The 27,615-nt window shown below is 46.1% G+C and overlaps 1 protein-coding gene across 2 annotated transcripts; it reads right to left on the bottom strand.

Annotated features, from left to right (window-relative positions):
* Window positions 1–440: 440 nt before the first annotated feature.
* Window positions 441–27,328, bottom strand: MIDN (midnolin). Of its 2 annotated transcripts, XM_033955072.1 has the most exons (8): window positions 27,136–27,328; window positions 23,517–23,742; window positions 23,004–23,091; window positions 22,834–22,896; window positions 13,289–13,648; window positions 12,106–12,235; window positions 11,471–11,743; window positions 441–2,718 (listed from the first exon to the last, which is right to left on the bottom strand). In XM_033955072.1, exons 2-8 carry the CDS (start codon window positions 23,732–23,734, stop codon window positions 2,456–2,458), a joined length of 1,395 nt encoding a protein of 464 aa, XP_033810963.1. In that variant the 5' UTR covers window positions 23,735–23,742; window positions 27,136–27,328; the 3' UTR covers window positions 441–2,455. The 2 variants fall into 2 exon arrangements, with proteins under 2 accessions (XP_033810963.1, XP_033810962.1); XM_033955071.1 differs by lacking the exon at window positions 27,136–27,328 and having other exon boundaries at window positions 12,106–12,232.
* Between the last annotated feature and the right edge of the window lie 287 nt (window positions 27,329–27,615).

Below are 27,615 nucleotides of genomic sequence, written 5' to 3'. Positions count from 1 at the left end.
AAACCTAACCTTAAGCTTATATACCGCATCTTCTCTATAAAGATAAAGCTCGGCACAGTTTACAGGAAATTTAAAATTAGTGATTGTAAAGAGAGCGAGATTAAACATTTTTGAGAATAGCCATGTTTTCAGATGTGCTAATGGAATGCTATTTGAAACCCATGCCCTTTGACCCTTTAACAATGAAGACAGTAGGTTCCAGACTGGCTTGTGAGAATTCAGCTGGTGTTGGGGTCAGCAGCAGTGAAATTTGCATGTAATAGATCTCTACTGAATGTGGCAATCCTACAACCACAACTGGCTATAATATTTAACATTGTGACCACCGTCCTATATTTCCCTTCTTGATTTTATTCCAAGGTTGGCACAACAACACCCTGCCATACCAAACAAGGCCACAACCCATTACTCAGGGCACACCACTAGTTCAATTTTTAAAATTATTTTGAACCATGAATTTTATTTATTGATTTCACTTCTGGCTACATATTGTACAGGAAATGTAATGAGGTGTTTGATGTGGCCTGGTAGAGCTTTCATTCACCTTTGCCAACAGGGGTATGTAATGCTCTTCGTCATCCCAAAAGGTTGGCTTTTGTTTTAATTAACAATATTTTTAAAAAACTGGATGGGGACAGAGAGGTGCTCATCCATACATATTCTATAGAACATTACATGTAAGTATATATCCAAATTTAGAAAATTAGTCCTACAGTAAAACATAAGAAAGGAAGTAAAGCCAGGCAGAGGACCTAAACAAGGGCACAGCTGGTCCCTCCCAACCTGAAGTTCCTACAGATTGAAAACCAAGCAGGGACAGAGACTGGCAAACACCAGAGGCCCTACAGGGACAGCAGCATGAGGAAATAATCCACCATAGTTTAAGTGTTTCTCAGTCTCAAGTGACAGCAGGCTGCACTTTCTCTCCTAGTCCTTCCCAGAGCTGGAAGGGTCAGTCTAGCCTCCCAGCGCAAGTGGTAAAAAAAAAAAAAAAAAAAATCCCCACAACTTTCCAACTTAGCCAAATTTCATACTTCCTGCTGCCACACTTTATGGCTGGCACAAGATACCTCTGCTAAATGTATCAAGAGGAAATAGAAAGAGGACAGAGATGCAGCAAGGAAGACAGATATTAAGAAAGGAAGTTTAAGAATATACAGAACTTAAACACATATTTATCCCTCCCAGAAATGTGAAGTGGTGGGCAACCCTGTGCTTAATTTTAATGAGGTTTCCCAATCATCCAGCCTCTATTCCAAAAGATCAGGATGGCCTGAAAAATTATAAAGCATCAATTATATTTGATCATTAGTGCACAGATAAGGCCACCACACACTTTCTCCCCAGCCAAAGGGGATGCTTTTAGGAAGGGAGGCCCAAACTGACTGTAGCTACCAAATGGGAAAGCAGCAGCCCAAATCTTCCCACCCCCCAAAAAAAAATCACACAAACTCTGACCCAATAAAGGCAGAATAGACAACTCTGTCTTTAGCCAACTGGCTGTTTACCAGTTCTATAATTTTTTTTTAAGAGCCTTGAATTAATTACATCAGTTCCTGGGGCAGATTTACACAAGACTTTCAGCAATCAAGGATGAAAGCAGGACAGGTGGTGGTGACTCTAGTTCCTTGGAGTCATCCCAAAGACTTGACTTCAGATATCGTCATTTTAGAGTGAGAAAAGTACACCCTTTACTTTTCTACTAATTTATTGCCTCCCCCACCCCACCCCTCCAGCCCAAACACTACTTTAGATGATGAGGATTGGAGCCTGGAGCCACACCTACAAAAAAAATTAAGGAGAGCAAACACCTAGCTACAGCCAGCTCAAAACACTTTCCATTGGGGGGGGGGGGGGTAAAAAAAAAAAAAAAAAAAACACAAGGCAGCCAAAAGCCAGACATACAGTTAGAAACCAGATAACATGTGTAACACACAAGAGAGCAAGTTTAAAAAGTCCAAACAAACATCACTCTTGGAAAAGGGAGGTAGGCAAACAGGAGCTCAGATACCACCTCCTGCCACGCCCACAGAAAGTGCAATGAACCTGGACATGCCCATCAGTGAATAATGCTACATATGAGGGGCACCAGCATGACATACTATGTGCCCAGACACCCTGCAGATCCAGGCAGGGCTTCCACACCGACTGCAGCAGCACATCCTTACTACTCGCCAAGGAGCGGCCAGGCCCCTCCTCCATCCTGGCTCTAGTTACTCTAAGGCAAGTTTCATTTTATTATAGCTGTTCAGTCTTTATTCCATCTGGAAAAGCAATTGGCAACTGTGTGCTGTGTGTCTCTTACAGTCCTAGAAATTAAAAACTGAAAACAAAGAGCTGCCAGTTGCTGTGGAAAACGTTATCTTGGCTGGATAGGGCTCTGGACAGCACAGCAAGACTGGTCCCTGAAGCCAAGAAAAGGCCGCATGCGTGCTCTTTTCTCCTGCAGTCGCTGTTACGCTACCACAAATTCTGATTTCATGTCCGCTTTCACCTCTGGTTTCCACACCGAGTCCTCAAATTCTAAGTCCAGACTCCCATCACTAGAGACACTGCTATTGCTGTTGGTTCGGCTGGACTTGCGGTTTGGAAGCCAGTGATAAGGAGCCCTGGCATCGCGCCGTGCCTTTCTGCGCAGCCGCTTCTGCTGCATGAGTAGCTGCAGCCGCTCTACCTTGCAGCGTGTTGCGCGGTTCTCTGTCTGTCGTAAACGATCACCTGCAACAAGGAAGGAAAAGAGGGTCAATGTGATGTGCAGGACTCCCACAAGAAAAGGTAAGGAGGATAAATGACAAGATGGCAGGTCAGCTAAAGTCAGGCCTCCATCTTCTACAGTCAGCAAGGAGACAGCAACCTGATAGAGAAAAATCTAACATTAGAAATGGCAGCACACACACACAAAAAAATCAGTACAATATTTCAACTATCCAGGACCTTAAGGCTGCCATAATCCTACAAAGGAACTTCATAAAGAGACATTTCAGTGTAAAATCAAAATGCTTAACACCGGCACCCTAGACCTGAAAAGGGACAGTGGCTTCATAGCACACTACATCTGTGAATGGACTTAACTATTCAGTGAAGTGGTTTACCTGTAAAGGAGGTTCTCTGTGGCCAGCCTTGGATGACATAGCTCTCTTATAGAACAGAAAGGCTTGAAATTAGCTCTTCCAAGTATGGCCCAAGCTACTTGGCAGGTGCATCTGGATGAGGTGGCTGGGTATGTGTGGCCTATTTATGCTGTTGTCCGTGGAGAACCTCCGTTAAACATAAGTAACCTCACTTTCACCATGGATATCATAAGTCAACCACAACTGGTGATTCCCAAGAAGAGAGACTTGAAGATGTATGTAAAAGCGCACCTAGGAGGGAGAGAGCATTCAGGAAGCCAGATCCTTCCAACAAACATTTTCCATTTATTTGGTTATATGTTGTATGAGGTAAAAACAAAACATAAGAACATGAGCCCCAGTATGGACTAATACCAATGGGAACTGTAGGGTGAACTACAGCCAGTGGAACAAGTCTATATAGGAGACATCTTGCAGCAGGAAATGGTGGTTGTGCTCAGGTGAAACAAGGAGATTGACCAGGTGAGGTCCTCATGGTGCTGGCCACCACCTGCAGAACTGATTCGGCAAAGGTGTTATCAGTCCTTAAGCGACAGTCAAGGCAGTAATGATGGAGGTCTTTGTAGCAGCCTTGCAGATATCTTCCAATGGAACAGATTGGTCAAAGTGGTTACGGCAGTCCTGTGGTGGTAGGCAGTGATCCTTTTGGATAGTTGGGGTTTACTCTGGCTGTAGCAAGGGGGGATGCAAGCAACAATCCACTAGGACAGAAGATTGACCCCACAGACCAGGGGTACCCAAAAGAAAGGAAGAGCCGAGACACCTCGTACATAGGGTCTATTCTACAGCTGAAGGCTTGCTGGGCATGTCTGTAGTCTGGTACATGCAGTCTTCATATTTCCCCACATTGGTGTGCAGCTTCAAGTAGAAGATGAGGAACACAGTGGTTAATGCAGAAGACAGAGACTACCTTGGGGAGGAACTTGGGATGTGTTCCATGGGTAACCTGGTTGGGAAAGAATCGAATATACAGAGGTAGCTTGCTAGTTCTTCTTGACAAGGTGATGGGTCAAAAGAAAGCTTTTTTCCCGAAGAGGAAGTTTAATGGAAATGTCCCTTAGAAAGGGGGCTTGAATATAGAGCAAGTCAGTGGCTGGAGATTCATTAGGCCTCTCATGAAGTAGGAGACCAGAGGGTGGGCAGAAATAGGAGCATTGTCCAGTCTGTCATGGTAGGCAGCAACTACATAAAGGTGAACTCTTACAGAGGTGGGCTTGAGGCCACTGTTGAGAAGGGTAACCAGGTATTGGAGCAGATGTGAGGCAGTCAGAGAGGACAAACTCTAGATGGAAGAAAACATAGCTAGGCAGGTTAGGAAAGGGAAGAAGTCCTTTTTTAAATATGTTAGCGAGAGGAAGAAGAACACAAGCGGTATTGGGCACCTAAAGAAACCTGACGGCAACTATACAGACTCGGACGCAGACAAAGCAGAACTACTCAATAACTACTTCTGCTCATTCTTCACCTGCGAAGCACCAGGATCTGGACCTCAGCTACAGACAATGGGGAGCTCGGAGGACCCATTCCGGGATATGGAATTTACCGCGAGCAACGTCTACCATGAGCTATCAAAGCTAAAAGTAAACAAAGCTATGGGCCCGGATAATCTACACCCTAGAGTATTTCGAGAATTGAGAGATGTCCTGGCAGAACCATTAGCCGAGCTCTTCAATCTTTCCCTAAGCAAGGGAAAAGTTCCCTTGGACTGGAAAACTGCCAACGTTATCCCGCTCCACAAAAAGGGATGCAGATCAGAGGCTGAAAATTATAGACCGGTGAGTATCACATTAATAGTGAGCAAACTCATGGAAACATTGATTAAAAACAGATTGGACACGATTCTGGATGACGAAAGATTAAGGGATCCCCAACCAGCATGGCTTTACGAAGGGAAGGTCTTGTCAATCAAATCTGAAAGGCTTTTTTGACTGGGTAACAAGAAAACTGGATGGGGGAGAGTCTCTAGACATTGCATATTTGGACTTCAGTAAGGCTTTTGATAGTGTCCCACACCGTAGGTTATTGAACAAGATGAACACGTTAGGATTAGGAGTAACACTGACAGAATGGGTAGAGGACTGGCTTAGCGGCAGACTTCAAAGGGTGATGGTAAACGGTATTCCATCAAAAATGTAGAAAGTGACCAATGGAGTGCCACAGGGCTTGGTCTTGGGCCCGATGCTGTTTAATATCTTTGTAAGGAATCTGACTTAGGGACTTCGAGGCAAAATTACATTATTTGCCGATGACGCTAAACTATGCAACGTTGTGGGCAGGGCAACAGAATCTGACAGCGCAACCAGGTCCAACACTAAGGAACAGGACCTATTTTTACTGGAACAATGGTCCAGTACTTGGCAACTAAACTTTAATACCAAAAAGTGTAAGGTAATGCATCTTGGAAGCAGAAATCCATGCAGAACATACACCTTGAACGGTGAAAACTTAACAAGAACTATTGCAGAAAGGGACTTGGGAGTACTCATCAGGGAAGATATGAAAGCTGCCAATCAGGTGGAGAAAGCTTCAGCAAAGACTAGACAAATGCTGGGTTGCATCAAAAGGAGCTTTATCAGCCGAAAGCCTGAAGTCATACTACCGTTGTACAGAACCATGGTGAGGCCTCACCTGGAGGCTACATTATCAAAAGGACGTGAAGAGAATGGAGTCGATCCAGAGAATAGCCACTAGGATAGTCTCAGGACTTAAAGATCTCCCATATGAGGAACGTCTGAGCAAACTGCGCTTATATTCTCTCAAGGAGCGCAGAGATAGAGGGGACATGATAAAAACATTCAAATACATCACGGGCCGCATAGAAGTTGAGGAAGAAATCTTTTTTTCTTAAAGATTCCATGGCAACAAGAGGACATCTGCTAAAACTTAAGGGGGGAAGATTTCATGGCGACACCAGGAAATACTTCTTCACCGAAAGGGTGATTGATCGATGGAATGGTCTTCCACGCCAGGTGGTCGAGGCCAGTAGCGTGCTCAACTTCAAGAGACGATGGGACAAACAGATGAGGTTGCTACAGAATTAGGCTTAAAAAATAGATTCTCAAGGGAGGAGGGGTTCTTGAGTGGGCAGACTTGTTGGGCCGCCGGCCATTTTTTGCCATCACACTCTATGTTTCTATGTTTTTATGTGTGAAATCAAAGAATAGGAGCAGAAGACAAACAATGCGAGCATACAGTATTGGTAGTGCGAATACTAGATTGGTAAGGGGGGAGGGGGGAATTACAAAGACTTCACCACTGATGCATTGATAAATATTGTAGGTATGTGTCCTGGAGGTCCACAGATGCTAACCACTCCTTGATACAGATGAGAGGGAAATGACTCTTGGGGTATGCATCCAAACACTTCGCTCTGAAAATGAATTTGTTGAGTTTTTACAGGTCTATGATAAGAGTATAGGCCTCCTGACTTCTTAGGGGATTTGGAAATAGCAAGAATAGAACCTTTAGTTGGCATCTCAGGGGTGAATATCACTTTGGCTTAGAGGAGGGAGGTAATTTCAAAGATAAGAACTAGTACAAGATGATCAAGTATTTAGGGGGGAGGGGAGAATTTAGCTGAATCTGATGGAATAGGACTTCTCCGATAATGTTCATACCTACTTGTTGGTCATGATCTTTCCCAAACAGAGGTGAAAAAGTTGAGGCATCCCCTCTACAGGGCATGAGCTGGCACTGAGGTAGTCAAAAAGCTGGTGTGCTCTTATTGGAGAAGCTGTTTTTGCTGCCTGTTTCTTAGTGCATTGGCTTTGTTAGTAGATTTGTCTGTTGCCTAGGTTGCAATGGTTGCCATTGAAGCAGTGACAACGTGAGGGAAACCGAGTTGCGGAAGCACACGCCAAGCAATCAGCTGCTGGAAGAGCATTCCAGGCCATCAGAGATGAGTAGATGGATGATGGTGCAGCAGTCTTATAACACTGACAATTTTCTCAACTTATCTCCAAAGAGGCTGTTCCACAAGCAGACAGCATAAGTCAGGCACTCACGTGTCTTCTTAAGGCCAAGGCTCTGAACCAGGCCATAGTCCTTGCAAACAATGATAATGTGCTAAGCATGAAACCATATCAACAGCATCAATGACAGACCAGAGCAGATGCTTACCACTTGCATAGCTTGGAGAATAGGTGAAATTGGTCTCTGACTTCTAGGGGTAGGGCAGCGATATCGTCGTTTGCCTTCTCTAAGCAAAGTCCTGGTAAAAGGTCAAGGTGAAACTGATATGCAGCAACTATGGAGTCCTAGCATGGAGCTTTGCAAGACTCTCTTGCCTATGAGGGTTCTGTTCTCTTTACTGAGGGAGGGAGAGGGACAGCAGCAACATGTTGGCAAGAACATGTAAGTTCTTGATACATTACATGGCAGGATTTAACACCACCATGTCTAGTGATTAGATAGTTGATTTACTGAATCCTGGGGTGGATCAAAACTTTAGTATTTCATATCCATTTTAATTGAGGTGGCCATGTCCTGAAACGGACATCTTCCAAATTTTGTTGCAATGGTCCAGAAGGACCTTGTGAACAGGCATTGCAGTGGCAGGTCTAGACGGCCAATTTTTGCAAAAACTTAAGAATAAGCGGACAGACTGCGGTAATAGAGAAGATTCTGATGGGATATCTGGTGAATCTTGAGGAGCAAATCTAAGGGATAAGGTGTGATCAGAGTCCCAAGGCTGTGTGGATGGAAGAAGCTCCTTCTTTTTTTATTTCTAGCAATGTGGGCTCTAGTGAGAATATTGGTTGAGGAGAATGGGAGAGGCAGTGGATAAGTGATTGTACTGTTTCTGTTCCCCTCCCCCATCTTGGCATGTAGGGCACACGGTTGAGCAGGTTTGGTGCGACATCCTTCAGGTGCTGATGCTTGTGTAGCTGAAAAGAGAATCTTTTGTCTTTATAGAGATTGTCCAGGGAGCAACAACAGTTTTTGCCATTTGTAGCAGAAGCTGTGGAGGGTGAGTGGCTATCCTTAGATTTGTGTTCAACTCTGGAGAAGTAGTGCCTTGGGGAGGGTCCTCAGAAAAACACGAGTGGAGCTGTTCCTGTGTCTGTCTTTGCTTGAGCTGTGTCTTGCAGAGAGGAAGACCCTTAAAGGCCCTGCTGGGCTTTCACCATTGCCCTGGTTACTTCCATGACATGGCACAGATATCCTTGGCACCATGCAGCCAGCAATTGGCTATGCCAGGGGTGGAGCTATAGATCGCATCGGGTTTGCACTATGAAGACAAGCCTAAAAGAGAGGCTAGGGACAGAATCAGATCATCTGCTGAGCTGCTCACTGTCAGTGCCAAGGTGGAAGAGTAGGGGTCATGCGGAGGGGCTCCCTTCCATTGCTGGCATTACAGGTAGCATGAGTCTTACTGAGAAGGGCCTTAAACGATTACAGGGTGCCCTTGCCTGGATTAGATCTGACTGTGGGCATTCCAGCTGAAGAACCACCTCATGAGGAGGCGAAATGGTTCCAGAGAGGAAGTCCTGGAAGGCACGACTTCTATAGCAGCAGGCCCAGGGAGCCATCCTTGTACAGTGCAGGCAGGCATCCATGTGGTAGGAACGTCCCAAGCACCGGCTACAACAATTGTCGACCTCTTCATGATTATCTTATCACCCAGGTATAAGCAATTTTTTTCTTTTATGAAGGCAGCAGTTTGGTAAGGAGCATAGAATTCCATTCATGGAACAGGCCAGAAAATAAAACAAAATAAAATTGAGCTGGAAGGAGGCAAGTCATCCTGCAGAAGGGGCTAATGCAAGCCTTTCTAAGCTATAAGAGAGCTACGTCTGTTCACAGCACCATTGGATTATGTCACCAGCTGTGGCTGACTCGGCCTGCTTATTAATGAAAAATTAAGCCATCCTGTCCATTTTCTCTCATAGATAGCTGAACTGTGGTATCACCCCCCTGTCTGCATGCTGCCCTACACTTTCTCCATACTCTTGTCAGATACATGAAGATGTTTGGGGGTGGTTACAAACTGGACAGCCTCTAACAGAGCTAGCCTTCTGAAAATTTTTACCCCCATATTAGACAGTCGTGAGGTATTTCTCAATTTATTCCCTTTATAAAGACTTAGATGCCAATGCAGAAAGGTCCGAGTCGACTTCACACAGATATCAGCTTCTACTACTAATGTTATACCACTGCTGCAGAAAGCTAGTTCAATGCAAATTTTTATGCATGCAGAATTTGCTTGCAAATTGGAGGAACCCTGCCAACCACATGTGCACAGTAAGCGCAGCTTCTTAGGTGCACGTCAACAGGGCTGGCTCAGCCTATGTATCAGGTGCACACTAGCTGGAAAGAAAAGGTGCAAATCTCCCTCTCTTAACTCCCCCACCTGCCTGACTGCCTGCAGACTGGCATACCCCCTTGCCTCAGACCATCTTTATATTTCTGGAGGGCGCCAGCCGTGAGCTGCCCGTGCCTGGCCCAGAGTGTTCCCTGTGTCAAGTCCCCGCCCCCTCTGACAACTTCCTGTTTCTAACAGGGCAGCATACAGCAGAAAGAATGTTCCCACTCAGGCGCAGGCAGTGTGCATGGATTGTTGCTACTGCTGGTGTCTTCTGGTAAGTAAAGTTAGACTGGAGAAGGTGGCATAGAGAGAGAACCAGATCACAGGTGGAGAGAGGGCACAAGTGCAAAAGTTAGCTCAGGTCACCACAATCCCTTGAGCTGGCCCTGCATGTCGGAACAAAAATAGAAGTGTCTGCTCTTTGCTGCTGAGGCTCACAAAAATTTTGTGAGGCTGATATTTATGTGCAGAAGAACAGGCTCTGATGTGTTCTAACAATTTATTTTTTGTTCTGACATGTGAACAAGCTCAGATACTTCATCAGTTTTTTTGGGTTTTTTTTACACTTGGAAGCACTTCTGGCTGCAGAAGACAAGAGAGGCAGTTAAAGCTTAACATTACATCAAATCTTCTACATTAACACTTCTACACTGTCCCAGACCTAGTGAAGAATTTCTCACGTTGTCCATGCGGCAAAAGCCATGACTTAACCTTCAACTACTACAACTACTATATGGATGGATGGATGAAAAGGCCTGAGCTAAATCCAAAATTTCTCTCATAAAGTGGGATTGGTGTTGGAGGAGGGTAACCGGGAGAGTAAGGAAACTGGGAAAAACAAAGCCAACTGGGTACACAGGCAGCACTCAAGAAGAGCAAGAGACAGAAAAGGCAGAAGCTCTCTCTGGCTACATCTTTCAGACTGCAACTGGAACCTGAATGCTCGAACCAGGAAAAAAGCACAACAGATCAAACGAACACTGAAAAACAGACACCAACAATCTATTTCTGCAAACCAGAGACCGTTACCAACCATAACAAATGCATCTAAAACATATGACCCTGTTCTTCAGCCAATCAGTAGAAAATCAAGCATACCCCAATCCAGGCCAGTCCCCCATGCTTCTCTTACTAAATCTGTTTCAGAGCCATAACGCACAACACCAGGTGCAAAGAATGGCACTCAGGGGAACTTACTGCTCCTCCTCTTGCCCGTGCTGTAGTGCATTTTATCCACATCTGCTCCCTTGCCTTCCAATTTCAATTCCGAATGGCACAGGGAGGGCTAGTGCTGCACCAGGGCACACAAGGCAAAAACGTCAGCCTCATGCCCCTCCCCTGCCATTAACCATCATGCCCCCATGCTCTCCCTCTGTCACTCCACCACACCTCCTGGAACGGTCCTACAAAAATGCATAATTGGATATCATTCTTTTAAATATTAAGATAACCCATACACAAAAAGGAGAGCACTTCCCCCTGGTAAATGGGCTATTTGAAAACAGCTCATGCTTAGTGAATGCCCACGTACGCTCCGATAGTTCTTGGAGTTATCAGTTCCCTTTGTCACCCTCAGAATCCATCATCCTATTCAAATGTGAGAGTGTGTGTTGTGCAGTGGTTAGAGCGACAGCCTCGGCACCCTGAAGTTGTGGGTTTGAATCCCCATTGCCCCAGGTACATCTAGAGTGGGAACCCGTCGGGACAGTTAGGGAATGATTTGTAATACGCATAGAATTGTAGGATATACGGAAATTTAAAAAAAAAAAAAAAAAAAAGAGAAGTCTGACCCACACATATTACATCTATAGGCACAAGGGATGGAACCACCCCTGACTATAGCTGCTTTAAACCCACTTCAAGAATTTGTCTCAGATCCTCTCAAGCATCTCAAAAGCCCAGCTACAGCACACTTATCCAGTACAAAGATACATGGCTACAGCTGCATATAAAAAAAAAATTCAGCAGAAAAACTCTAGGCATACCTGACCCTGCCTGGTCTGCAGAGAGCGACGGGTAGAGGCCTGCTTACCTGCTGGTTTGCACATTCGGAGCACAGAATGTAAGGGCTGCGCAGTCGCCATCTTGGCTGAGGTAGTTTTGGTGGTGAGGAGTTCTGGGGTAGGCGGGGATGGTGGTGATGAAGAGGGGGTACACTGTGTTTGACAGTGCAACTGAGTCAATGACTGTGGCATGCCCTGGTAATGCCGCGTGGCACTGAGGAGGTCATTAAGGATTTGGAGAATAGTGCCGATGTCCCGTCGTGGCCTGCCGGTGCTGTCTTGGCAATTTGGATGCAATGTGCCTGTGGAAGGAAAGATACAGTTGAGCGAGAGTGCCTCCACAAAGGGCCCAGAATGAAACATGATCCTCCACATGATTCACAAATCACCCTTCCTCTCCCCAGGGACTAAGGAAGGTTCACTATACCCCCCCCCCCCCCCGACTGAAGGGCTTACTACGATCTCCTGGTTTGTAATAATTCAACTAAAATTAGACATCTATAAGGACATCCAGTGACATGGATTCATTCGGGGTGGGAACACACCAAGGCCCAATAACCTGCTAGTCTCTAAGTTGTCTCCAGCCTCTCTGCAATTAAAATAAAACACAGTCTTGATAACTCAGTAAGCAGCTTGTGCTGTCAATTTACCAATGTTCACTTACCAGAGAACGTTCCTGAGAAGACTCCTGGAGCATGGTTAACAAAACTTTCGATGATCGCACCAGGTTTGCGGGATCGATTAGCCGGGGACACAACGCTGGAACTACCACTCCTGGGACTGCAGTCCACCTGCTGAAAAACATAACAGAATCAGCTGTTTGGTGGCAATATCCAGCATTAACTAATTCATAGAAACATGACGGTAGATAAAGGCCAAATGGTCCATCTAGTCAGCCCATCCGTAGTAACCATTATCTCTTTCTCTCATCAGAACTACAGTGATAAGAACATAAGAATAGCCTTACTGGGTCAGACCAATGGTCCATCAAGCCCAGTAGCCCGTTCTCACTGTGGCCAATCCAGGTCCCTAGTACCTGGCCTTAACCAAAGTAGTAGCAATATTCCATGCTAGCAATCCAGGGCAAGCAGTGGCTTCCCCCATCTCTTTCTCATTAACAGACTATGGACTTTTCTTCCAGGAAATTGTCCAAACCTTTCTTAAAACCAGCTACGCTATCTGCTCTTAATACAACCTCTGGCAATGTTTTTCCAGAGCTTAACTATTCTCTGAGTGAAAAAAAAATTGGTTTTAAAAGTATTTCCCCTGTAACTCTGAGATTCCCCTAGTCTTTCTAATTTTTGACGGCATGAAAAATTGATCCACTTGTACCCGTTCTACTCTACTCAGGATTTTGTAGACTTCAATCATCTCCCCTCATCCATCTCTTTTCCAAGCTGAAGAGCCCTAACTGTTTTAGTCTTTCCTCATACGAGAGGAGTTCTATCCCCTTTACCATCTTGGTCGCTCTTCTTCAAACCTTTTCTAGCGCCACTATATCTTTCTTGAGATAAGGAGACCAGAATTGAACACAATTCTGACTCCAGATGAGGTTGCACCATGGAGCAATACAGGGGCATTATAATGTTCTTAGTCTTGTTAACCCTCCCTTTTTTAAAAAATAATTCCTAGCATCCTTGTTTGCTTTTTTGGCCACCGCCACACATTGGGCGGAAGGTTTCACCGTATTGTCTACGATGACACCCAGATTCTTTTCTTGGGCACTAACGCCCAAGGTGGACCCCTAGCATCCAGTAACTGTGATTCAGGTTATTCTTCCCAATGTGCATAATCTATTTACATCTCCATTTCAGCAGCACTAGTCACTGGCCTCAGAGGTTACTCACCTGGGAACACGAGGAAGTTGCACTGCTGGCTCCATGGGATCGAAAGGTGCTGGTAGAGACTGGAGAAGGATGGGGAGTGCTGCAGTACATGGAAGTGCTGGCTGCAGACTGCGAAGGGCTCTGCTGGCAGGCAGAAGCAGGGATGCGTGAAAAGCCAGAGCCTGCGGCACCATGAAGGGTCCTGTAGTGAGAGGCAGGACCAGCTGGTCCCCCTGACTCCCCATGACTGGCTATCACGTGGCTGTGCTGCACTTGATTCCCCGACTGTTGAGCAGCCAGCTGGAGTTGGACAAACATCATGTGATCTCCAACACGAAGAGCAAGGGTCAAGGGTGACCTTCCAGACAGAAAATCATTCACCTAGTAAGAGTGGGGGAAAAAAAAGAAGAAGAAGAAGAAAAAAAAAAGGAGTTACAAACTAGCTCGTTCTCTCTATATATTTCAACCCAAACAGCACTGCACATATGCACCAGAAACTGAGAAAAGCAAGTGGCACTGTATCTATCAGTCAGTATTCAAATCCAAGCTAAAAGCCCACTTTTTTTTTTTTAACTGTTTTCAACTCTTAACTCCCATTCACTGCTGTCAGATACCTATACCCACTATAACATTTCCTCTACCATTATCTCCCCAACCCCGAAATGTCCTGTCTAAATTAGACTGTAAGCTCTTCTGAGCAGGGAATGTTAAAATGTATGTTAAAATGTACAGCGCTGTGTATGCCTTTCAGCACTATAGAAATAATAAATAGTAGTAGCAGTAGCTAGCCCAACCATTCCAAAGTCCAAATCCACCACATGCGGACCAGAGAGGATGCAGGGGATACTTTAGCCATGCATATTGTCGCAGGGGTTGGTGGGAGAGGGTGCTGGGGCCTTTGTTGTCACCTAACAACTCCACCTGCATCTGTAGCCTCCCCCCAAACGGTGGGAGGCTGTAGGTACTACATCATTCAGGTTTAGCTATCATTGTCATCCCTCATCTCCTCCCCCTAGCAGAAACTATCGTTAGGGATGCAAAGCACAGCAATATTCCAGAAGACAGATTTCCCGTCTGTGTGCAATGAATTTGTCTGAGATTTCTACCTTTCACTGGACAGTCAAGCTCACGGCAGTTGCCTGCAGCCACCCCCTCCCCATTCACCTAAAGCTACAGCTCATCAGGCACCCAGTTGCTCCTCTCTCCACCCAGCACACACAAAATACTGTCCAGAGCCCCAATCAATCCCACCCTCACACAGCCCAGACTAACTCTGTGGGGAAGATTCTCAAAAAAACTTACTGTGCCCCCAATGACGTTCACTAAAACTGTTTCAGCTGGTTTAGCATGTATTTTAGCAGCTGATTGATTATCAAAACGGCTCACCACTGTCTTTTCCAAACTTTCTAGCAGTCTCTGACTGCCATGGAAATGTAGTACGAGGTCATTAATATTAAAAAGGAGCACTCCGAGTGACTCTCTATCATCGTTGTAGTACATTTGCAGGCAAATTATTCTGGCAAAGTCTGAGCTGTCATTGCCTTACTTTCCTAAGTAAGGCAATGACAGCTCAGAACACCCTGCCCCCCCCCCCCAAAATAAAAAATAATTTTAAAAAAGACCCCAAATTGAAGATCGGCAGGAGGGATACCCATTCCCTCCCACCACCAATCAGAGCATTAGGCCCCTCCCTGGCACATCCCAGGATGCACCGGGAAGGCCTGCCATTTTGAAGAGGCAGGCCTGCCAGCTGGAAAGAGTAGGCATCCCTCCAGCTGGCCTTCCTGAAGGTGGTGTGGAGGGGTCGTCAGGGCACAACGGCAACAGGAGGGAGTGTGTATACCTCCTGCCAATCTTCACTTGGTTTGTTTTTTTTTAACTTACAGGTGTATTCTGCGCATGTGCCAATCACAATCACCAGCTACTCATCACATGCAAATTTAGCAACCCTCCACGAACCTCATTTGTATGTGTTTTTTTAAGAATGACTCATCTTTTTGACATCGTTACAACAGTGGCCCATAGGATTTTACTGCAAACATTAGAAAATTTTCCTCTGTGTCCCCCTCAGATACTGTATATCACAAGACCTCTACACTGAAATAAATAGCTTTAATCCTTCCCTTAACATTTCTCACAATCATGGGAGGGCACCCCTCCACACACACACCTTGGGAGACAAGAAATCCACTGGCTCAATTTGTAATAAAAGCTCCCTCTAGTGGTGTGGGATTACGACTGCAGCTAAGGTAAATTGTTAGGGTGATTAGAGGCTCTCGCCCCCTTTTGGCTAATGGGTGAAGCCCTTTCTAAACACTATTATGGTTTCAATCTTGGCTGAGATGTTCAGACAGACAAACATCTTCCCCCAAGGAACACATTCCAAGAATGATAAACATTTTATTCCAGGGACCTTAACCTCAAGACATTTCTATTAGATACTAGCAGCCAGTCTAGGCTCCGACAGACTTTTCAATTGCTCTCTCTTCTCCTCCCTCCTCCACAAGTATGATTAATATTCTATTCTGTAGTCACAACTGCCTCCCCTCCAAAATACACACCTTGACCTTTCACAGCCAGAAACTAGATAGATTTAAAGTGTCATGGTTTTGTTTCTCCTCAGCAAGCTGCAAAGACAGTGTGCCCCAAAGGTCATAGATCCCCATGTTCTAATCTCACAGTAAAAACCAAACAGGGCTATTTTCAACTAAGCAGGAGCTTTTTTTTTTTTTTTTTTGGAAGGGAGCTTATTTCAGAATCCTATTACCGCACTCCATATTGCAAAGACATCAGGTATCAGAAGTTCCCTAAAAAGGACCAGTCACAGCACTGTGTCCCATGTGACCAATGGTATTACACAGAGTGCCACCTAGGCTAAGGCCAGTTTTAACCACCCAAATCTTCCAAACTGTAGAAAAACAGCAGAAGCAAGACAGTGACAGGTTAAGAATGGAGACATTGTATGGGGTGGGGGGAGGGAAAAGAGAAAGAAGCAAGGGGAAACAGAGAACAGGAGGGGAAAATGCAAAGGAGCCCTTTCCCTGGGAGGATGAAACTAAAGGAAGGGTTAACCGACTGTAAAATGAATGAAAAACAGAAGCTATAAGAAACCCCAAGAGAACTGATCTACCCCCCTCCTGAACGCTGCAGGCTTGGCCCACTCAGGGGAGCCGCAGGCTTCCTCCCCAGAGAAGTCTGTACTACAACTCCCGGCCCCAATCAGAGATGTATAGATCTCTTTCCCTTGTACTTCTCCCACTCAGAAGACAAGGAAATACAGGCCCTTCCCCCATCCACTCTACACTCTCACACCTCCTTAAATACTTTACCATCTGCTTTGGGAAGGTCTCAGCCCCAAGGGCTGTGCTTTGTATGCCCCAGCATGCAGACCCCCACCACACACACACATTTAAGCAGTGTTCCCTTCTCAAGGGCAGCATTCCATGCAGTTAACCCTCTCAGGCCCAGCCCATTCATGAGCCTTTCCTTTCACTCCTTTGTTCAAAATAGTTCAGACTCCCAGGGTGTCCCTTCACCCCAAAATCTCTTGAGATTCTTGGGAAACGCCAAGCATAAGGGTTCTTTCACACTAAACCCCACCATAATAGTATAATCTTGCCTTAGATAGAGCCTATCAGTGTGTGTGGGGGGGAGGGGTAGTCAGCAAGGCCATTTGGCATGGACTTCACATTGAAAAGGGACCTCTGTTTGTAAAAACTTTTTAGTATAGAGAGAGATTTTATAACGAATTGTTTTATAACGGAACTGAAAAAAAATGCAGTGTTGGAATTTAATAACCTGCCTCCCTTATTTCTTAAAAAAAAAAAAGGAGTTCCAGGTATCTGGAGTCTAATTTGCAGTAACCTAGGCCTCTGTGATTCTCTGAAAGGCCCTGGCAATAGAGCCAGGTTTAATGATCATAAAATTCCAAGAGTAATCAAAGCAAGAGAAAGCAAAAGAGCCTATGCCCCTCCCCCCTCCCCCATATTCATGGAAACTTCTTAGCATGTATAGACTCGTTACACTTAGTAGTGCACTTCTCCCTCTGTATTCGCGGTTTCAATTATTCGCAGTTTTTAGCTTGCTGGCTCCTCCCCCTAAATTACATCAGCTTGCATAGAGAAATCGCCAATTCCAAGCGTATACAGAGAAAAATTGCTGATTCCCAGCACTTTCTTCATCAATGTGTTTTGCCTCTCCTTCAGGAACAGGCCAGGTCTCCTACCATGTTATTCGTGGTTTCACCATATTCATGATGGTTTTTAATAGAAAACAGCGAATTACAAATGAAAGTTATTTTGCGGTTTTTCTGTATTCTTGGGTCTATTAATCCCCTATCACATCGAATATAGAGGGAGACGTGTAGTAGGTTCCCCCATCTCTGCTTTGCACTACCTCATCCCAAACCACCAATGGCCTTCCAACCTTCGCCAGAGTTTACAAGGCCTCTAAGCAGTCGCAGAACATGCATCCACTTCTTATGAAGAAAAACTTCTTATGAAGAAAGGTCTGCTCTTTGGCTCCAGTTTCTGCCACAAGCTAATAAATTGATTCTAACAAGCCCCTCTCCCCAACAGCTGGTTTGAGACACTGTCCCAACTTTGCAGAACCTTTATTTCCACCTACTATGCCTATATCACGGATCAGGCCTTTTCTAAATCCAAGTTCAAGAGTAGTTATGTTCAGTCGCAATAGGTATTAACATAGGGATCTGGAATGGCCAAGTTGTATCCATACACCTGCCTCCCCCCACACACTTCTTTCTTACCCTTAGAGTACCAATACTTGACAATGTAAAACCTTAGACAAATCTTAACAATAGTGACTGTAATAATTAGGCAACAGACACTTTATTGTTGGAAAAACTAGGCCGCAGCTTTATTGAGAAAAACAATGACAAACAATTAACAATAAACACCTCCTGAGCTACAAGCATAGCTCACTGGCCCTACCATGTCAGCTACAGTCTGGGGTGGGGGGTAGGCATGGACCTCCATACTCCCTTTCCAGGTCATCTAACTAAAAGTGTATCTGCTCACCTGGGCTCACTTCCAAATAAATTGCTCATCACCTGATGAGCCAAATACCCCATTGCTCGGCATTACCGCAGCTGTGACAACCTCAAGCTCCAGAATCTCCCTCAATCTTCAATCACAATACAAGGGGCAGGCAAGAGGAACGCAACCTCCGCGGAGCAAGTAAGGATCCTGTACCTCGGATGCAGGGGTTTTTATACCCCTACCCACAATTCCTCACTCCTTTCTCTCTATTCTATTTCTAAGCCTGCTGGCAGGAAGCAGAGTTTCATACAGCTTCCCGTCCACCTCTACTTGCATGTACCTTCCCCCCTTTCTTACCTCCTACTGACCCGCTGCCCCCTCAACCTAGCCTCCTCTTCCAGATAGGCCTTTCCAGAAAAGGTATTGATGGGCGACCAACTCGGGCCAACCAGCCATTGTTAATGTGCGCCCATTGAGACCAGTTCTCTAGATTCCCTGTCCCGAGTTGTAGTTGTGATCTTGGACAAGTCACTTAGTCCTCTGTTGACTCAAGGGCTGTCAATGGTGTTTCAGCCTGCTGCCCTAACCACTATCCATCTGGTCTGCAACACCATGCATTTCCTGCTGATCTGAATTCCCTAACACCTCCCCTAGCATTGTTGGCACCATAAACTAAGCTTACCCCAGAACCTTGACTCAAAATCAGTGGCGTAGTGAAAGGCAGAGGCGCTTCCCCATGTCTCTCGCGCCTCTTTAAATCTTCACCAACATGAGCAGCTTCTCCAGCCTGCTGCTCATGCTGGTTTTTCCTCTAATGTCTCCTCCTAGCTCCACGACCTGGAAGCGATTTCAGAGGGGAGCCAGGCTGGTGCAAGCAGCAGGCTGGAGAATTTGCTTGTGCCGACAAAGATTGGGGTGGAAGGGCGCGAGTGTTGTGTGTGTGTGTGTGGGGGGGGGGGGGGGTGGAAAGGTGCAAACGCACCCAGGATGGTTCTACCCCACCCCCCCTACTATTGTCACTGCTCAAGATACTGCCTCGATCATACTAGGGAAAAAGAGTGAAGGATGGATTAGAAAATGAGTTGGGACCCCAAGGGGGTAGAAGGGGCTGAAATCCAAGAGTTAAACCAGCTACAGACTGCAGAAAGCAAATAATCACAGGAAGCACGCAAGCTCCTTACAATACTCCCTTCCCAGACACTATACCCCTAATACTGCAACTCTCCTTCTATCCTCATCTCACCCCCCCCCCCCAGGCTCTCAGTCCTTTCTACTTCACTTCTCCTTTGTCCTGTATTTCCAGGAAATTGCATAAAATTTCCACTTAAAATCTGCAAATGAAAGAACCAGAGATTACAGAAAAGGCTCCAAGTCTGAATCCATCCCAGAATTTAAAGCAGCAAAAACCATTTGGGGTTCCTGGAAACCCAGCGATACCCACCATTCTTTTGTTCCAGCAACCAGAGGGTTTATTATGAGGTTTGGTAGTAGGGGAGGGGGGGTAGTGGGGAAGCTTTGGAAGCACAAATTTATCTCCCCTACCAGTTAAATCAGACCCGAAGATAAAATGACAGCTTGTCCCTGTGATTCTCAGAAGTGTGTCTGAGTCATACACTTGACATCTCTCCTCAGCTAACCCCCCTTCCCAGGGAGGGGGGTGTAGTGGTGGAGAGTGGGGCTGCCTTACTCAAACGTCACAGGTTGGCTGCTTTGCTCTGTAACCTTTATTGCAAACAAAGACCAGAAAACAGAACTAAATGTGCCAGCAGCATGCTTTGGCTATACAGAATCAATTATGTTCTACACTCAAGCCTGTCCTATGGATACTGATCTGCCTGCCCTAAAGGAGTGTGTACATATTGCACACCTGGTGTGCCTGTACACACTTTCCTCAGGTTCAGGTCTCCAGCAGCAATATTGGTTGAATTCTTTGCAAGCTCTACCATACTGAAGGTTACTGGATTTGCTCCTTAGGACCCCCTCCTGATGCAATGGAGGATTAAGTGACTTGCCCAGGGTCACAAGTAGCAGCACTGGGATTTGATCCCACCACTTCTGGTTGCAAAGGCAGCAACTCTACCACTGCACACCCCCCTGGGAAATAAATGCACTCTTAAAAGAAACCAGATCCCTTCCGCTGTAGCATCAAAAGCAAAACTGTGACCTTTGGAACAACACAGATGCTCCTGGAGAGACAACTAAACACCCACCCTGCAGTAAGATAAACAGGAAAAGGAGTCAGAAACTTAGACCCCCCCCCCACATCCTAGTTATATACAAAATATGGACCACTGTAAAAATAAAAAACACCCCCCCCCCCCAAAAAAAAACTTTGAATTATTTCCATAAAGATAATGGTATACCATAAACCACAGAAGATCTGTAGTAACTGTCCCCCATCCTACCCTAAAGGAGAAGGCTCAAGAAACTAGGGTTCATACAAGACACCAAATGTGTCCCTTTCAGCGCCCTACTGTACCAATGGCAGAACATTCTCTGCTCCAACTTCTAAGGGTCTTACAGACAAGAGCCTCAGATACCAAGGCTTCTCTCTCTTTCCCACCCCCACCCCCACTTGATGGACCTTTGGTCTGTCCTTTGGTCCCTCGGTTAATGCATGAAGAGCCGGCCCAGTGCTAAAGCTCTTCACAAACTATGAAAGGCAAGACTGACTTGGTGTTTTGCCTAGTCTTAAAAGCAGCAGAAAGTGCCCAGGGCTTGCATCAATAAATCCTGTGAGCTGAACCTTGGAATGTGCAGAATCCGTGCTGCGGCCGAGAGCTCTGTGGCTCTCTGCTCCAAGCTTCAGCAAACCACTGGGGAATGCCTGGAGCAAACCCAGAGACCGACTGGGAGATCGCAGCAAGAAAGACATAAAAGGACAAAGAGGAACTTTAAATGTTGCTAAAGTGATTAAAAGCCGTTTCCTTCCATCTGCCCCGACAGCCTGGAGTGAGTAGCTGCACGTCCCTCCTTCATTCTCAGAAGCTATTTGCATTCAGAGCGGAGGCAAGCGTGGGAACATAACTACCCCGCCAGCACATGAGCTCTGCCTCTCTTCCCCTCCCCCCTTCCCCAGACAAGAATCTATCCCATGCCAGGTCTTCATTCGCATGAGCCTTGCACCCTCCCCCCACCGTCTCCACTCTACTGGGAGAGGGATCCATCTTATGCCATGTCCTCACTCACGAGTCCTACTCAAAAGGACTGATCCTACTATCAATGCCTCAGTTGTAGAAAACAGGCAATACAGGAGCATTAAGAAATGCCATAAGCATTACACTTCCAAAACAATTCAGTAGCCCATAAAAGGTTAAAAGCCAAAACAAAACCCACCACCCTCTGTCAAGTCCATCTACCCTGATCCCCAAAGATAAACTGGTGCTTCCGTGTGTGGCATAAGGGTTAGAGCCACAGCCTCAGCACTCCAAGGTTGTGGGCTCAAATCCATGTTGTACCTTGTGACCCTCACTTAATCCCCCATTGCCCAAGGTACATTAGAAAGAGTGTAAATCCACCAGGACAGATAGGGTAAAATGCTCGAGTACCTGAATGTGAACCACTTAGGATAAGAGATATATAAATACTAACATAAAAAAAATGCTGGTTGCCCTTTACTACCACTCTTCTTCCCCCCCTCCCCACTCAAAATAATCCCTCAAAAAAAAGCCCCTGTCAAGTCCATTTAAACCTTAATGAAAAATACAGAAGCAAAGTGGACAGAGAATCCAAGATTCCCCGTCTTTAAATTACATTCTATGGCAAGCAGAAGAGAATAAAGTGATGAAAAGTGCCTTCTGGGGGGGGGGGGGAGGGCTGGGGCAGAGTGAGCTCTACTCTGTACCCAACTGCATCTTGCTTTCCTGTCCCCACCCCACCCCAGAACAGAAGGCACATACAATAAAGGTCAGAAGAGGGGAGGGCTAGACAACTCCGGCTGCATAGCTGGCCTGCCTCCCCCCCTCCCAATGTGCATCCGGTTACCAGGCAGACAGAAATCACTCCCTGACCTAGCTATTCTAAATAAGCAAACCAAAACACAAGAAGCAAAAACAAAATAAACACAGGAAAATCAGAGGGACTGGGGGCACAAATTCTCAGGAAACACACACCTTGGGGAGGGGACTGCCAAGACACAATCTTAACTACTGCCTTATTTAACAGTTTAAACAAAGACCATCCACAAAACCTCAGGGGCCCTGCAGCCCTTTGTTCTTCTCACTAGTAAAGAGAATTACCCCCCACCAGACTCTGAGGGGCAGCACAGGTCAGAGTCCAAGCAGATGCACAAAACGTGGGCAGCACTTTAACAAATATGAGGGTGGAAGGTAGGCAGCTAAAATTCACTTTTGTTGAGCCAGTGGTACCGTACTCCTATCCCCCAACTGAGAGGGGCATATTTCATATGATCGGGTTAAGACTAATCAATGCCGCTTTTAGCCCAGAAATTTATATAAAAAAAACAAACCCCCGTCCCCGGGTTCTTAGGTACAGGCCATCGGCATAGCAAACAACGTCCCTAAAGCATAGGAGGAGGGAAGCTGGTAGAGAATGACACTCTCTTACCTGAGTCTCCGTGAGGCTCTCCAAGGCCTGGATCACCGACTGTTCCGGTCTGGAAGCCTGAGACTGGGATAGAGAAGCAGAAAGACACTCTTAGAGCACTCTTCTTAAAGAGAGTTTGCCTAGGAAACTTATAGACAAGCAATACAAAACTTTAAAAATGCTGTTTGTACCATCAGACCAGCTTCTACTGTGGGCACCAGAGTCAGCTTGCTGCCTTCCGTCACCCCCAAGTCTTGTAGTTTTCCAGAATTGAGGCGACTGAAAAAAAGAAAAGAAAGGCCTATGAGTGTTTCTGTTACCAGAGCGGTTGCGATCCTTAGACCAAGTCTCTGCCAGGCCTGAATTTTTACCTGGGCACAGTGGGGGTCAGATTATGCCCGGATCGAAGTGCCCAGAAATCTGAGTATTCGTCAACCCCGTTTATTCCACCTGCAGGGGGCGACAGTAAGGAGCCATGCCCCGGTTACTGGGCCTCCTTGTCAGGCAAGAGAACAAAGCTCCCGGGCTCCGGAATGAAAGGGGTGTCCAACTCTCCCCCCTCCCTCTCTCCCCCGATCTGAATGAGCCTCTTCCTCCGGCAGCGATTACCTAAAATGACCGTAAAACGCCGCTTTCCACGAAACAAAGGCGCCGCGTCAAGATCCCCGTGCCCTGGAAAACACCTCTACTCCGGCTCTACGCACCTTTCTTTGTACAGGAGGGCGAGACGCTCCTTCGGGACTTTAAGCCTTTGCGACAGCCTTCTCTTTAGTCCTTCCACCGTCTCCTCGGCGGGCACTGACAGCTCATAGCGGGTACCGGTGGTGGTGTGGATGTACAGATTCATGGAGGGATCGCCGGCGACAGCCTCACAGGCGGCGGCTCCTCGGCTGCAGCTCCTGGCGCTAGGCTGCGGGTCCATTCGCTGACCTGAGAGAGGAAGAGGAGGGGAGGGAGTGAGAACAAGCAGCAGGAAGCGGCGATCGGCAGCTGAGCCCGGTGCACGCGCCGCTGCAGACAGAAGCTCCGGTGTGAAAGTAACAAAAAAAAAGTTACAATGTATGAACGTTCTACAGCGCCCTGGCCCACCCCCTCCCCCGGAGCCGCGCTCTCGGCCAATGGCTGCGCGCAGCACGCCCAGACTCGCAATCTGTAGCCTATCGGAGTCAAGTCAGAGCTTCCCCACGTGGCAGAGGCAGCAGCAAGCCTTGGGTACGGGCCACGCCTGCCAGACAATCGCTGCCCAATGGGAACGCGCGAGCGAGTAGCGTCATACCCTCAGCCCACCTCTTTTGCATTTCCAAGCCATTCATAATCTCTCAGGCTCACAACAAAGAGCCTTATGTAAATAGGAAGGATCGGGGAGGGGGGGAGGGGTGCTGTCTTCCTATTGACGCTTTTCTGCGGCTGGCTGCGCGTTAAAGTGAGGCAGCGGGAGGAGACAGGGCGGGGGCTCCCGTCCTTTACGGCTCAGCCCAGATGACTGTACTGCTGACCTTAAACGCTTCAAGCGCTCTCTCCACAGTAGGAAGGAGCGTCAGATGGTGACGCGCCTATGCTGAAACCGGAGAGATTACAACAGATCTACATATCCTGGCAGAACCCAGATGCCGCGCTTCCCTGCACCCCTCCCCCTCATTCTCCTTTGACGATGGGGAAATGATGGGGAGGGGGGATCGTGCATCCTGAAGGAGCATTGGCTATTTCCGCTGACCTATACCCTACAGGGGGCATTGCCCCCTTGGAAAGCTTCTCGGAATGAGTCAGCAACTCGGAGGCGCCCTCTGCTGATGCGAGGTGGAAATAGAGCCGAGCTGACAAGTGATCAGAGCTGGCAGAGAAAGCAATGTTTGGTAACAGTAACTTGTGCTCTTTTCCAGAGGATGCCAGATTATTTCACAACAGTCACAGAAATGCACTTTTTTCATAGCTTCCACATTCCTTTAAGAGCAAGGGTGGAAATTTATTTATTTAAACCTACATTTTCACCCACCTAGCATTATTGAAATTCTTTTGCGCTAACGACCCAGCAGTAGAGTTGCTGTCAAAAAGTGACAGGCCATGGCTGCTAACTCTTTGGGTGCAGTGTACCACGCTTTGTGGTGAGTGGGAAGAGAGTGACAGCCTAGAATTCCTCTATAACCTATAACTATTCAAAATAAAACAAATATTTGGAGAGGAGGTTTTTGTGTTGGTAAGAGCAGTTAACTTAGTTGGTTTGGACAAGTTCCTGGAGGAAAAGTCCATAGTCTGCTATTGGAACAGATATGGGGGAAACTCATTGCTTGCCCTGAATCGGTAGCAAGGAATGTTGCTACTATTTGAGTTTTTGACAGGTACTTATGACCGTGAAGATGGGATACTTACTGGGCTAGATGAACCATTAGACTGACAAAGTAAGGGTATTCTTATGCTCTTATGACTATGATGGCAAGGCAGGAAGAAGCTGAGAGTATCATGTAAGAACTTCCCTGAGATTTTACCTACCCCATAGTTAGAACACTGTGAATAAAATAGTGGTGGTGGTATATATAGGTTTCTGCAATGAGTTATGTATGTATTAAACCCTTCTACAACCTATACACTTTCTAAGTAGATGTATTTTAGTTTACTGCGTTTCAAATAATTTAGCAGCCTATAGTTAAAATTATCTTACAATGTACAATGTCTGTTGATCAACTGAAGTTAAAAAATAAGATGTTATAAGACCAGCGAGTAATTTTTTTGGAGGAGGGAGTTGTTTGTTTTTATATATTTCACTATGCTAGAAGGATGATAGTTCGCATCTCTTGTGCTATATACATAATGCATATTACTATTGCACTGCTGAATTGGTGCTTACAATCACAGAAAAGAGGGGTGCAAGCTTCAGTGCTTTTAGTTTTGCCTTTTTTATTGCGGTGATTGTTTTAAACCAGTGGTTCCCAACCCTCTCCTGGAGGACCACCAGGCCAGTCGGGTTTTCAGGCTAGCCCTAATGAATATGCATGAGAGAGATCTTCATATAATGGAGGTTGCCAGGCATGCAAATCTACTCCATGCATATTCATTAGGGCTATCCTGAAAACCCGACTGGCCTGGTGGTCCTCCAGGACAGGGTTGGGAACCACTGTTTTAAACAACAGTTTTATTGTTTTCACAATTAAAACTACAAAAAAAAAAAGGTCTTATGAGCTCTAGCATAAGCCATGCTCAATACTTGACAGCTAAGGGGGCTACCTAGGAACTGGACAAAAAGACTGTTTACTAAGAATCCATCAGTGAAAACCTTTTGCCTGGCATTATGGAAAATACTATATCCTATAGTGGCATGGAGTTGGCTCATCCTCGAGTGCTGGGGTCAGATACAGTACTAAGAAAAATGAAATTGGCCACTTGCACAAATGCTTAATGGCTGCGATAGATTGATTGCTCCAAGAAAATGTAACAGGAATCCATCCCCGTCGTACCAGAACGCTATAGTAGGCATATTCTGTCCATAGCGTTAATACAAGGCTCCCACTAATCCCCCGTCTAGTGGTCAGATGAGCAGAACTTGGCAGCAGTCACTAGAGCAGCTGCATCCCATCTCATCAGTGCAGGGATTAATTAGCCACCAGTGTGTACTAACAGCTAACCTCTTCTGATGTATTTGAAGAGGATATCTGACCATCAGTCTTTTTTTTTTCTCCCTCTCAATATACAGAGCTTGCATGGAAGGTCTGGTGCCGGTGCCCATGCCTGGATTTCCTTTGCTGCCAGCCCAGCGCTCGTCAGCGTGACTCAGTTTGCATGATAAAGGCATTTTCCTGACGTCAAAGAGCGAAGATATTTATAGCACAGTAGCCACTGAAAAGCGCCTGAGGCCCGTGTGCCGCCCTCTCTTCCACTCTGCCCAAGCCAGGGGGCATTGCAAGCTGTTCTCATTTCCATACAAAAGATCAAGCCCCCTCCCCCTCTTTAATTCCTGACCATTTCAGGGTCAAAAGGTCTGAACTCGCTGTTAGGAGAGGATCCAGGAAGAAAAGTTGAGTGGGAAACCAGTGTCTAACCGGCAGTATCCCCATTATTGGGGTCAGAATACAGCCTTCAAATCCTTAAAATTTGAGGAGCTGGGCTTTTTAGCTTGGATCTCAGCTTCCTAGAAGGTCTGTTCTTTAATGCATGGGAGGTACTGCCGAATATTATCCAAGACCTCACTCACATCACCTTTTATATTTCAATTCTTGAATCGAGAAAAGTCAGCTATTGAATGATTCTTTTTGTCAGTCCAATAGAATTTCCCCCCCGAGTACAGTCTTTCCTGTAAGTTTAAATCCTGCTCTCCTGGGCATAAGTACTTACCCTTTTCAGGAAGGCTGAAATCCCTCTAGTGAATGTCTTATATCCTAGGTAATCAACTGCCACCAGTCTCCGAAGTTAGTACAGCCTGTAAATCTTTAAAGCTTGAGGAGCTGGGCTTTCCAGCCTGGATCCCAGCTTCCTAGGAGGCCTGCTCTTTAATGGATGGGAGGTACTGCCAGTTTGGCTCCCACACACACACATTATCCTGGGTGGAGCCTGGAATAGGATTACTCTCAGCAGAAAACCTCCCAAGCATGCCAAATAAGCAGAGTTCAAGGGACTGACCAAAAAGAAAAAAAGTGGGAACAGCCTTATAGTCATCTAACCAAAGCTCACAGCTACTCACCACTAATCAAATCTTTCTCCCTGCCCTCTCCCTGTCAAAAAAAATCACAGCCATGGCTCATGAAATATAAACAGATTCCCCTAGTATCTCCAGCCCGCCCACCCCCACCCGGATAAAACCAAGCAAACAATATT

The sequence above is a fragment of the Geotrypetes seraphini genome, chromosome 8 (assembly GCF_902459505.1).
Source record: "Geotrypetes seraphini chromosome 8, aGeoSer1.1, whole genome shotgun sequence".
Taxonomy (NCBI): domain Eukaryota; kingdom Metazoa; phylum Chordata; class Amphibia; order Gymnophiona; family Dermophiidae; genus Geotrypetes; species Geotrypetes seraphini.
The sequence above is the reverse complement of the archived record's forward strand: the minus strand, read 5'-3'. Positions and strand labels throughout refer to the sequence as shown.